Source organism: Salvelinus fontinalis, chromosome 11 (genome assembly GCF_029448725.1).
Source record: "Salvelinus fontinalis isolate EN_2023a chromosome 11, ASM2944872v1, whole genome shotgun sequence".
NCBI lineage: Eukaryota > Metazoa > Chordata > Actinopteri > Salmoniformes > Salmonidae > Salvelinus > Salvelinus fontinalis.
The window spans coordinates 31,059,520-31,073,199 of NC_074675.1; the positions used below are offsets into that span (position 1 = coordinate 31,059,520).

At 45.8% G+C, this 13,680-nt stretch overlaps 1 protein-coding gene across 1 annotated transcript in view; it reads right to left on the reverse strand.

The window, feature by feature from the left end:
- Window positions 1-13,230, reverse strand: part of LOC129865518 (phosphofurin acidic cluster sorting protein 1-like) — a 55,451-nt gene extending 42,221 nt beyond the window's left edge. Inside the window, exon 1 of the mRNA XM_055938376.1 lies at window positions 12,729-13,230. Within this exon, the coding sequence (XP_055794351.1) occupies window positions 12,729-12,883 (155 nt within the window). The 5' untranslated portion in view covers window positions 12,884-13,230. The remainder of the gene's footprint in view (window positions 1-12,728) is intronic.
- Between the last annotated feature and the right edge of the window lie 450 nt (window positions 13,231-13,680).

Below are 13,680 nucleotides of genomic sequence, written 5' to 3' on the forward strand. Positions count from 1 at the left end.
GCTCTCTCTCCGTAGACATGAACAGATGCAGACACGTGCACGGATAGGTGAAATAAAATAGCCGATTGAAGAATATTGTCTCTCCCTCTCTCTCCCCCTCTAAAACGCACGCACGCCCCTCTGTAAGTGTTGGGCATGTCTCTCACTAAATTAAAGTTAGAACATTTTTCAGAAGCAGCACAAAAGCTAACCACAGGACCAGTCGAACGTTTGAGCAGTCATTCCGGGGTTGATTATTTATTTTTTACTATTTTCTGCATTGTAGAATAATAGTCAAGACATCAAAAACTATGAAATAACACATGGAAATCACGTAGTAACCAAAAAAAGTGAAACAAATCAAAATATATTTTCTATTTGAGATTCTTCAAAGCAGCCACCCTTTGCCTTTGACAGCTTTGCACACGCTTGGCATTCTCTCAACCAGCTTCATGAGGTAGTCACCTGGAATGCATTTTAATTAACAGGTCTGTCTTCTTGAAAGTTTCGTCAAGAACAGTCGCAAAAACAATCAAGCGCTATGATCAAACTGGCTCTCATGAGGACCGCCACAGGAAAGGAAGACCCAGAGTTACTTCTGCTGCAGAGGATAAGTTCATTAAAGTTACCAGCCTCAGAAATTGCAGCCCAAATAAATGCTTCAGAGTTCAAGTAACAGACACATCTCAACATCAACTGTTCAGACGAGACTGCGTGAATCAGGCCTTCATGCTCAAATTGCTGCAAAGAAACCACTACTAAAGGACACCAATAAGAAGAAGAGACTTGCTTGGGCCAAGAAACACGAGCAATGGACATTAGACCTGTGGAAATCTGTCCTTTGGTCTGAGGAGTCCAAATCGCCGTGTCTTTGTGAGACACATAGTAGGTGAATGGGTGATCTACCATCCCATCTGGTTTTCGCTTAGTGGGACTATCATTTGTTTTTCAACAGGAAAATTACCCAACACACCTCCAGGCTGTGTAAGGGCTATTTGGCCAAGAAGGAGAGTGATTGAGTGCTGCATCAGATGACCTGGCCTCCACAATCACCTAACCACAACTCAATTGAGATGGTTTGGGATGAGTTGGACTGGCAGAGTGAAGGAAAAGCAGCCAACAAGTGCTCAGCATATGTGGGACTGTTGGAAAAGCATTCCAGGTGAAGCTGGTTGAGAGAATGCCAAGAGTGTGCAAATCGGTCATCAAGGCAAAGGGTGGCTACTTTGAATCTCAAATATATTTTGATTTGTTGAAAGAAAATTGGTTTCTACATGATTCCATGTGTGTTACTTCATAGTCGATGTCTTCACTATTATTCTACAATGTAGAAATTTGTATAAAAAAAAAGAAAAACCCTTGAATGAGTAGGCCTGTCCAAACTTTTGACTAGTACTGTACGTCATAGAATTTATCGGACATCACAACTTTGCTAAGTGGCGCTCTCGTGCGTTGGCGCCCGGTTATCCAACCCAGGACCTTGCTCCCTCACCCCTTGTTCTGGAGACACCATGTTACTTCATGTGTGGTACAGAGATAAGGGGAGGAGAGCGAGACAGAAAGAGAAAGATTCTGGCCCTTCATTAAAGCGATTAGAGATTAATGTCCAAAGCACACATCTAATCCTGTTTAGGGCTGCACTGTGTCTGTGTGTCTGTGTGTCTGTGTGTCTGTGTGTGTGTGTGTGTGTGTGTGTTGTATATCATGCCGGAGAGTTAGTGTAACAACTCAGTCCCCTCAGACTGTGTCACAGTGCTTCTTCTTCAGTGTCACTACTACTTAGTGTGTCAGTATCCCACTGTGTCGAGGTCAACCCCTATCAGCATCATAACAAAAACAATACAAATGGAGGGGCCTCCCGAGCGGCGCAGCGGTCTAAGGCACTGTGTCGCAGTGCTAGAGGCGTCACCACAGATCCGGGTTCGATCCCGGGCCGTGTCGCAGCCGACCGGGAGGCGGCGCACAAATTGGCCCAGTTTCGTCCCGGGCTTTGGGGATGGTTCCTAATGTTTTGTACACTCAGTGTGTTTCACAGTGTCCGTGGCCATAGCAGGATGTCTATCCTCTTTTCCACGTACACACTATAATACACACATCCCAGTGTTGGTCCTCTGCCAGATGCGAGGATAGGATTCCACAGCTATGAGATTGATGTCAGGGACAATTAACTGTGTGAACACACACACACACAAGACTCTGGTGAGGACAAGAACAGAAGTGATCTGCCACAAAACACCCTATATTGACAACCCAACATCTCAGGATTCAGCAGCATTACGATCCACATTCAACAAAGTCACCCAGACAGTCTCCTATCGCAATACTACTGTTCTCTAGGAGGCAGAAGACAGAGAGTAGAGACACGGTCCTGTTCTCCATCCTAGGTGTGTACACTTGTTCACTACCCCTCATAGATGTACTGAAACGCATTGAATTGGTGTCAGCCAGGGCTAGGGAGTCCATTCATTTTACATCCCATGAGTGGGGAGTGAACAAGTGCACACGCCGAGAAGAAGCGTAGAGAGTGTGGGCACGCGAGAAGGGTCGAGAACGGGGTCCCTCCATCCCTCCCTCCTGCTCTAGCTCGCTCTGTCTGCCATCACTTCTCCTGGCAGTGGGGCGCGAAGGGAAACTTCAGACCTCCCAGCCATTCAACTGAGCGGAAGAGTGAGCAGTGGCCCGATCCACGTGCCAGTCCTTCTTAAATTGGGTGTGTGTGTGTGTGTGTGTGTGTGTGTGTGTGTGTGTGTGTGTGTGTGTGTGTGTGTGTAGAGGGCAGGTTAGGCAAGGACAGACTATGTGGTATAGTGTAGCAGTGTGACAACCTAGTGTGGTGCGGATTGATTAAAAGCACAAGAGAGCAGCATACAGCATACAATCTGTGGGCTTCCTTCAGTCATAGCTAGTATTTCACATTAAGGAGGTGTATATCACTGCGATAGACTAACGTCCTGTCCAGTGGGAGTACGTGTACATCAAGCTGCCTCAGGCTCCAGCCCCATGGGCCGTTCTGGCTCGAGCGAGGTTACTGTATCACTCGTCATACACAGTGACAACCCAGACCTACTCAAGGCCCCGGCCCCGGCCAAGGCCCCGGCCAAGGCCCAAGCCCCGGCCAAGGCCCAAGCCCCGGCCAAGGCCCAAGCCCCGGCCAAGGCCCAAGCCCCGGCCAAGGCCCAAGCCCCGGCCAAGGCCCAAGCCCCGGCCAAGGCCCAAGCCCCGGCCAAGGCCCAAGCCCCGGCCAAGGCCCAAGCCACAACCAGGGACAAAGCCACAACCAGGGACAAAGCCACAACCAGGGACAAAGCCACAACCAGGGACAAAGCCACAACCAGGGACAGAGTTCAGTATAGCTCAGCATTAGAACTTATTTAACCGTACGTTCCATCCCATTCCTCTAGCCTAGAGTCACAGGACTTGAGTTTGGTTCCTGCCAGAGCCTCAAGCTCCAACAACGCAGTCAGCAGGAGCAGGAATTCCAACCCTCCCTTTCTGTCAACTCTCAGGGTGTCTCCCAAAAGGACCTCTACGACCTATATAGTGCACTACTTTTGTCCAGGGCCCATACTGTCAACCATTTAACACACCAACGTTCCACACGACTCCCAAGACTGACTCCAACTGACTAAGAAGCTTAGTAATGGGAATGTTTAATTATTTAAAATGCCACATACAGCAGAATTATATTAGCAGCAATATTTAATGGGAGGTAGTGATCAGATGATATGCATTGCAGATTGGAAATAAGTCTCATACATCGCATTCAGAAAGTATTCAGGACCCTTCCTGTATTCTACAATTTATTTTCTTTTTTTATCATCTTCAATCTACACACAATAACCCATAATTACGAAGTGAAAACAGTTTAGCAATGTTTGAGCAATTATTAAATATTTAAAAAACAGAAATACCTGATTGACATAAGTATTCAGACCCTTTGCTAAGAGACTTGAAATTGAGCTCAAGAGCATCCTGTTTCCATTGATCAGTCCACCTGTGGTAAATTCAATTGATTGGACAGGATTTGGAATGGCACACACCTGTCTATATAAGGTCCCTCAGTTGACAGTGCATGTCAGAGCAAAGCCCAAGCAATGAGGTCGAGGGAATTGGCTGTAGAGCTCCAAGACAGTATTGTGTTGAGGCACAGACCTGGGTAATGGTACCAAAAAATGTCTGCAGCATTTTCTGGGAAGTGACCAAGAACCCGATGGTCACTCTGAAAGAGCTCCAGAGTTCCTCTGTGGAGATGGGAGAACCTTCAAGAAGGACAACTATCTCTGCAGCACTCCACTATTCAGTAAAGCCACTCCTTGGTAAAAAAGGCACGACAGCTCACTTGATGTTCGCCAAAAGCCACCGAAAGGACTCTCAGTGCTCTGAGCATGTGCTGACCAACTGGCAAGTGTCTTCACTGACATTTTCAACCTCTCCCTGTCTGAGTCTGTAATACCAACATGTTTCAAGCAGACCACCATAGTGTTCTTGGGCACAGGGACTAAGGTAACCTGCCTAAATGACTACCGACCCGTAGTACTCACGTCTGTAACCATGAAGTGCTTTGAAAGGCTGGTCATGGCTCACAACACCATTACCCCAGAAACCCTAGACCCACTCCAATTTGCATACCGCACCAACAGCTCATAAGATGACGCAATCTCTATTGCACTCCAGGCTGCCCTTTCCCACCTGGACAAAAGGAACACCTATGTGAGAATGCTATTAATTGACGACAGCTCACCGTTCAACACCCTAGTGCCCTCAAAGCTCATCACTAAGCTAAGGACCCTGGGACTAAACACCTGCCTCTGCAACTGGATTCTGGACTTCCTGACGGGCCGCCCCCAGGTGGTAAGGGTAGGTAACAACACATCTGCCACTCTGATCCTCAACACGGGGGCCCCTCAGGGGTGCGTGCTCAGTCCCCTCCTGTACTCCCTGTTCATGCATGACTGCACGGCCAGGCACGACTCCAAAACCCTCATTAAGTTTGCTGACGACACAGTGGTAGGCCTGATCACCAACAACGAGGAGACAGCCTTTAGCAAGTAGGTCAGAGACTTGACCGTGTGGTGCAAGGGCAACAACCTCTCCCCCAACGTGATCAAGACAAAGCAGATGATTGTAGACTATAGAAAAAGGAGGACAGAGCACGCCCCCATTCTCATTGATGGGGCTGTAGTGGAGCAGGTTGAGAGCTTCAAGTTCCTTGTTGTCCACATCACCAACAAACTAACATGGTCTAAGCACACCAAGACAGTCGTGAAAAGGGCACAACAAAACCTAATCCACCTCAGGAGACTGAGAAGATTTGGCATGGGTCCTCAGATCCTCAAAAGGTTCTACAGCTGCACTATCGAGAGCATCCTGACGGGTTGCATCACTGCCTGGTATGGCAACTGCTCGGCCTCCGACCGCAAGGCACTACAGAGGTAGTGTGTACGGCCCAGTACAGCACCTCTATACCAGGCGGTGTCAGAGGAAGGCCCTAAAAATTGTCAAACACTCCAGACACCCTAGTCATAGACTGTTCTCTCTGCTACGGAGCGCAAAGTCTAGGTCCATGAGGCTTCTAAGCAGCTTATACCCCTGAACAGCTAAATCAAATGGCTACCCAGACTATTTGTCTTGTCCCCCCCCCCCCCCACTGCTGCTACTCTGTTATTATCGATGGATTGACACTTTAATAACTCTACCTACATGTACATGATTACCTCAATTACCTCGACACCAATGCCCCGCGCACATTGACACATTGTACCGGTACCCCCTGTATATAGCCCCGCTATTGTTATTTACTGCTGCTCTTTAATTATTTGTTATTCTTACAGTATCTCTTACTTTTTAGGAATTTTCTTAAAACTGCATTGTTGGTTAAGGGCTTGTTAGTAAGCATTTCACTTTAAGGTCTACACCTGTTGTATACAGCGCATGTGACAAATAAAATTTTATTTGAATGACCTTGAGTGGCCCATCCAGCGCCCGGGCGGGAACCCTGTTAAACATCTCTGGAGAGACCTGAAAATAGCTGTTCAGCGACGCTCCCCATCCACCCTGACAGAGCTTGAGAGGATCTGCAGAGAAGAATGGGAGAAACTCCCCAAATACAGGTGTGCCAAGCTTTGTAGCGACTCGAGGCTGTAATCGCTGCTAAAGGTGCTTCAACAAAATACTAAGTAAAGGGTCTGAATACTTATGTAAATGTGATATTTCCAGGGGAGTTTATTTACATTTTCAAAAATGTAGGGAAAAAAACTGTTCTTGCTTTGTCATTATGGGGTATTGTGTAGATTGATGAGTAAAAAAATGTATTTAATCAATTTTAGAATAACGCTGTAACATAACAAAATGTAGAAAAAGTCAAGGCATCTGAATAGTTTTACCGAATGCACTTTATAGAGCTTTTGAAGACACTTTATAACAGACCCCAAAACAGGTAGCCTGCTGGTGTCACTGGGATTATTTAGCTTGGGATTTAAAAAAAAATATTTTGTTAAAACATAAGTCAATGAAGCAAAAAAGCTGTGAGAACGAGATGGTTGGTGATGACGCTGCAGAAACATGGCAAATTGGAGAAAGTAGGTTACTGCATACTGATAGTTTCCCGCCCACAGAATAGTTAATGAAGGTCAAGTGTCCATAAGAACTGACCTTACAGAGGCACTCTCACTCTATGTAAACAACACACCAACAGCATTGTGGGTAGACGGGAAGTAGAAGAGGTTACAGCTACAAACCTCTACTGGGTGGGTGTTCACATGTCGACTTCCTGCAACAATAACAATAATAAGACACCCTGGGGCTGTTGGAATCCTACCCAGCAGCCATCACAATGTCTTGAGACACAGGTGAGGGCTGGGCAGGATACTTTGAAAATAAATCCCTCCTCACCTCCTCCCTTCCTTCAAGTGATCACATCTGACCCGATTGGACAGGTGAAACTCTGGGTTCTATAACACAGTCTAACAATCTACGTGGTGTCAGATCAGTGATTGCCTCCAGGAAGGAAGGCTGGATTTCTCAGCATTCTGGTTGGTTCTCCGTTTCTCTGCTGTGAAATGGAAGAAGGGGTGATGGACCGTGGCTTCTGCTAAAGCCCTGAAACTGTGCAGATCCAGCAAGGTGACACCCCCCCCCCCCCAAAAAAAACAAAAACAATTGAGACATTTCTATTCTTAGTAATCAGAGACAGGACGTCAAAGTAACGGAGATCTGAGTCCAGAACACAGACGAGATATTTTTAGAGCACAACTCATCTACTACAAAGCACTTGACAAAAATACTAAAAAGCATGTGTCAAAACACACTCAAAGGCTTTAGTACCAAACAGGCCAAGCTCTAAAGCTTTTTGAAAAGGAGCAGAAGTACAGGACTAAAGCCCATATGATGCGTTTACCCACCTTCTCATACAGTGGCATCTATATTCAGTGATTCTATAGTATGGTTATGATATGATTATTTTAATAATAATAATGTCATTCATTTACAAAGCGTGGTAGTAGCACTATTTCTTTAGGTAAGGGAGTGTAACTGTTTAACTTTAGTCTGTCCCCTCGCCCCGACCCGGGCGCGAACCAGGGACCCTCTGCACACATCAACAACAGTCGCCCACGAAGCATCGTTACCCATCACTCCACAAAAGCCGCGGCCCTTGCAGAGCAAGGGGAACCACTACTTCAAGGTCTCAGAGCAAGTGACGTCACCGATTGAAAGGCTATTAGCACGCACCACCGCTAACTAGCTAGCCATTTCAGATCCGTTAGAGCACAAAGAAAAATGTAAATGACGTCCGAATTTCCACAAAGTGTGTGCCAACAGATTAAGCCAATCATTATAGACTATGCATAAGAAAATGCATCCTCCAAATGCAACATCTGCCTATGCTCACAGTCATTTTTCTTTTGACGTGAACCTATTTTTAATACCCTCAAACCCCAAGTTAGGGATAGACTACCTCAATTCAAAAATAGGCCATCGCCACCGTTAATGGTGAATGATAATTCTTCATGTTTTACCGGTGAAAAGTCCCAGCTGCATCTCCACGGCGATCATTTGATTGATCACAATCAGTTTTGGCGGGAATATGCGTTTAGGTCTTCTTGAACTGTTCTGTGAGCGTATTAGAGAAGATCGGGTTAAACTATTAGCCTTTCTTGTGTTTCGTTTCAATCAAAGCGTCCATCTTTGACAATTCGGCTTCAGCTAACCATCCTAAAATCTCATTAGAAATGAGGTGTTTTTTGTGTAGCAGTAACGTTAAAGCCCCACTATGCTATTATATTCGGTTCTGTTACGTAACATGCAAATTAATCATTATATGATCTGGAAAAGACATTGATAACTTTTTCTAAACAAGCACCATTGTGAGAAGGATAATCTTCTATTTGTAATAAGAACAATAATAAGTGATGAGTATGACTACTATTATAGGCGACAGATCTTGATGAAATGTTATTTTAAGCGACAGGACATTTTAAGAGAACAGTGCCGAAATGACAGCGCCGGGATCGCGCAATGATGTTAATTAAAGAAGTTGAACCAACTTGTGGTGATAAAGGACAGTTGAAGGATAGCTCTGCCATTCGGCCAATTCAGGAACAAACAAGAATCATTTGCAGTAGGACTGTAACCTAATAGGTTACCACTGTGGTATAGCTGTTTTTGTAGGCTATAGCCGAATATACATACATATAGCTTAATATCATTGAACTGTTCGTGATTAGCTTGAACACACGGTGACGATATACCCTAATACAGGATAAAATAAAACAGAAGTGAACTATCAATTCATAGAATTTATGTGCATAGATTAAAAAATGTTATCAAATCAATTGCAGTGAACATAAACCATCACGGTGGCCACGAATGGTTTAGGTGTCCTGGGTAAAACGGCGTCGCCATAACCAAGTGGTCACATGTCGTTCTGTGTTCCACTGTGCACGAGGGCTCCGTGGAGTTTCGTGAACATCCTCAAGGACAAATTCTACGTTCTGATTGGCCAAAGTGGTCAGGACTCGGACAGGCCTCCGCAGTGCACACAGGTAGCCTAATAGTGCTTCATCAGTCTTGCGACAGCCAGAGAGAAGAAACCACCATTTACCTCTAGGTTGCTATAAATATTTATTTGGTTCGTCATTGAATTATTGTTGTAATTAAACATCAGTTATCAGAACCCATTTGACAGAAATAGTATCACAGCTCAGTGTATTCTCGAGTCAAATTGGAAAAAAAGTTAGGGAGCACCAGTCCTCCGGCTTCACTACACCCGTTTACTATGATACTTCTACAGGTGAATGTTGCATTAATATAGTACTGAAATAGTGCTGAGGTATCTATCGCTATTTGGATGGGGGGGAAGGTATACAGTGCATTTGGAAAGTATTCTGACGCCTTGACTTTTTCCACGTTGTTACGTTACAGCCTTATTAAAAAATATTTTTTCCCCCCTCAATCCACACAACAACCCACAATGACAAAGCAAAAACAAGTTAGTATACATTTTAGAAAATGGCCTCCCGAGTGGCGCAATGGTCTAAGGCTGTGCTACTAGAGATTCTGGGTTCGATTCCAGGCTCTGTCGCAGCCTGCTGTGACCGGGAGACCCATGGGGCGGCGCACAATTGGCCCAGCGTCGTCCGGGTTCGGGGAGGGTTTGTCCCATTGCGCACTAGCGGCTCCTGTGACCGGCCGGGCGCAGTGCACGCTGACAGTGGCCTGGTGTACAGTGTTTCCTCTGACACATTGGTGCAGCTGGTTTCTGGGTTAAGTGGGCATTGTGTCAAGAAGCAGTGCGGCTTGTTTGGGTTGCGTTTCGGAGGATGCGCGGCTTTCGACCTTCGCCTCTCGAGTCTTTACGGGAGTTGCAGCGATGAGGCAATTGGATACCACGAAATTGGGGAGAAAAAGTGGCAAAAAAACTCCCCCGGAAATATCACATTTACATAAGTATTCAGACCCTCTACTCACTACTTTGTTGAAGCACCTTGGGCAGCGAATAAAGCCTCGAGTCTTCTTGGGTATGACGCTACAAGCTTGGCACACCTGTATTTGGGGAGTTTCTCCCATTCTTCTCTGCAGATCCTCTCAAGCTCTGTCAGGTTGGATGGGGAGCATTGCTGAACAGCTATTTTCAGGTCTCTCCAGAGATGTTCGATCGGGTTCAAGTCCGGGCCACTCAAGGACATTGAGATTTGTCCAGAAGCCACTCCTCCGCGTTGACTTGGCTGTGTGCTTAGGGTCATTGTGCTGTTGGAAGGTGAACCGTCACCCAAGTCTGAGGTCCTGAGCAGGTTGTCATCAAGGAGCTCTCTGTACTTTGCTCTGTTCATCTTTTCCTCGATCCTGACTAGCCTCCCAGTCCCTGAAAAACATCCCCACAGCATGATGCTGCCACCACCATGCGTCCCCGTAGGGATGGTGCCAGGTTTCCTCCAGACCTGACACTTGGCATTCAGGCCAAAGAGTACAATCTTGGTTTTCGTGATCTGAGTCCTTTAGGTGCCTTTTGGCAAACTCCAAGCAAGCTGTCATGTGTCTTTTACTGAGAAGTGGCTTCAGTCTGGCCAATCTATCATAAAAGCCTGATTTTCCAGACTGCTGCAGAGACGGTTGTGCTTCTGGAAGGTTCTCCCACCTCCACAGAGGAACTCTGGAGCTCTGTCAGAGTGACCATGGGGTCTTGGTCACCTCCCTGACAAAGGCCCCTCTCATCCGATTGCGCAGTTTGGCCGGGCGGCCAGGTTTAGGAAGAGTATTGGTGGTTCCAAACTTCTTCCATTTAAGAATTATGGTTGCCACTGTGTTCCTGGGGACCTTCAATGCTGCAGACATGTTTTGGTACCCTTACCAGATCTGTGCCTCGACACAATCCTGTCTCGGAGATCTACGGACAATTCCTTTGACCCCATGGCTTGGTTTTTGCTCTGACATGCGCTGTCAACTGTGAGACCTTATATAGACAGGCGTGTGCCTTTCCAAATCATGTCCAATCAATTGAATTTACCACAGGTGGACTCCAGTCATGTTGTAGAAACCTCTCAAGGATGATCAATGGAAAAAGAATGCACCTGAGCTCAATTTCGAGTCTCATCGCAAAGGGTCTGAATACTTACGCAAATAAGGTATATGTTTTTTATATTCAATACATTTGCAAAAATCTCTCAAAGCCTGTTTTCTCTTTGTCATTACAGGGTATTGTGTGTAGATTGATGAGAAAAAATGTAATCCATTTTAGAATAAGGCTGTAACGTAAAACAAAATGTGGAAAAAGTCAAGGGGTCTGAATACTTTCCGAAAGCACTGTAAATAAACATAGCATAAACACATACAGTATCATATAGCATATGAACATACAGTACATTATAATACAACAGAGAATGGGGGGGAAAGTGGAATAGAACAATAAATACCACTGGCACTAACACACACACTAAGAGGGATCTTGAGAGCCTTTGTTCAGAATGACCATGGATGGGTGTCAGGTGTGAGATTTCCTGGCTACTCTTCCTACTGCTCCATTACATTGGATTAATACACTCCCTTCCAGTTAACTTCTATTACAGCAAATCTAACCTATCAATTGATATGCTAATGACCGTAGGACATTGCTAAAAAAAAACTGGCAACATTGGAAATCAAAATCAAATGATGGATCCTTGAGCTATGGGGAAATCCACCCAGACAGTCTGTTCGGTGGGTGGAACGAACAACTGGTTTCTGTATGCCACAATCTGAACGGCCAGCGGTGCATTTGCTATGATGGGTCTCCCCCCCAAAATACCACCACCGACCGAGAGATAAAATGCTCTATCGGGAAACATAGGCACAGGATACTATCGTGAGGGGTACGTGTACAAGAACGATACAGAAGTTGATTCTGTATTAGAATGTGGTAGACTAGCCAATAGCCTACGTGTCTGGGTTGACCAGATAGACAACAATAAAAGGTTACTGCAAGTTGAGAATGTCTTATTATGCCATTTACCCAGTCCCCTAAAAACAATGCAAACGCTACCTTTTATGTCTGTGTAACGGATGTGAAATGGCTAGCTAGTTAGCGGGTACGCGCTAGTAGCATTTCAATCAGTTACGTCACTTGCTCTGAGACTTAAGTAGTGTTGCCCCTTGCTCTTCAAGGGCCGCGGCTTTTGTGGAGCGATGGGTAACGCTGCTTCGTGGGTGACTGTTGTCGATGTGTGCAGAGGGTCCCTGGTTCGTGCCCGTGTCGGGGCGAGGGGACGACGTAAAGTTATACTTTTACATTGATGCTGTTGACCCGGATCACTGGTTGCTGCGGAAAAGGAGGAGGTTGAAAGGGGGGTGAGTGTAACGGATGTGAAATGGCTAGCTAGTTAGCGGGTACGCGCTAGTAGCATTTCAATCAGTTACGTCACTTGCTCTGAGACTTAAGTAGTGTTGCCCCTTGCTCTTCAAGGGCCGCGGCTTTTGTGGAGCGATGGGTAACGCTGCTTCGTGGGTGACTGTTGTCGATGTGTGCAGAGGGTCCCTGGTTCGTGCCCGTGTCGGGGCGAGGGGACGACGTAAAGTTATACTGTTACATCTGCCACAGTTATGTTAGAGAATTTAAGATCATGTTGGTAGTAAAAATAAACATAGCAAAGTATGACCCGTAAAACCCATTGTGGACGTCTTTAAATGGTCTGCACACAGTACTTATTTGTCTTGAACAAAAACCAGACAAGAACCAACGGATAGAACTAACGTTACTTCCCTTACTCGAAGGCTCTTACCTCGGAACACAGCTTGGTGAAGAGCGGTCCACTTCCCAGGTAGCGTATAGGTTCATGTGGACAGGGCGATTCGAGGTGATCGCGACCGGTTTGGAGGGTTGCAAGTGCGGGGAGGGGGCACCTCCAGTCCGCGGGAGCCCTCCTCGCTCCGACATCCTGGAGGTAGGTTCACTTAAAGGGTTTCAAACGAAGGGGTAGAATAGCCTTTCTTCTTTCCCTTCTGCCTCTTCGTTGCAAAAACCTACGGTGTGCCTGTCTAGGCTACACGTAAAAATGTTCGTCTGTGCAATTAAAAGTGAATCCGTATCTTCTATACAATTGAATAACTATTATTTTGGTCGTACTAAATTGTAACTTTACCGTCAATTTCCTTTCTTTCAGAGAGCACAGCGAGCAAACCCTCTTTCTCGCTCTCAACTTGTCCCTAGCCTGGTGCAGGAAACGGAACATTTCTCCACCAAGGCAAGGCGCACAATCAGAGAAGAGGCAAAGCGAGAGGTTCTACTCCCCCCCCAAAGTCTGCCCACGAAAACAATACCACGAAATGAGGAAATTTTGTATGGAGGTCAATGAGTCTCGAATTTGGTCAACAACAAAATTAATTGCAAATGTTCTACGTGAGGCTTCTTTGACCGAATATACGTTTTGTATTGGTTGGGTTGTTACAAATGCTCTGATATAAGTGGGCCACGTGGCATTTCGACAACTTTGAAAAAAAACGACTTTATATCAGCGTTGTGCCCTGTGATCACACTCGTATCTGCCCTCTCATTGGCTAAAATGGTCACACCTGATCTCGCCTCCTGGCGCCTGTCTTCCATCCTTGAGGACATGTATTTTCATTGTTACAGCAGTCACTCGACTATCTTGTCAATATAATGAAAATCTTGGTCACAATGCATGATCAACGTGCCTCTTGTTAACCCTTTAACTGTCTCTAAAAAAAAAAAAA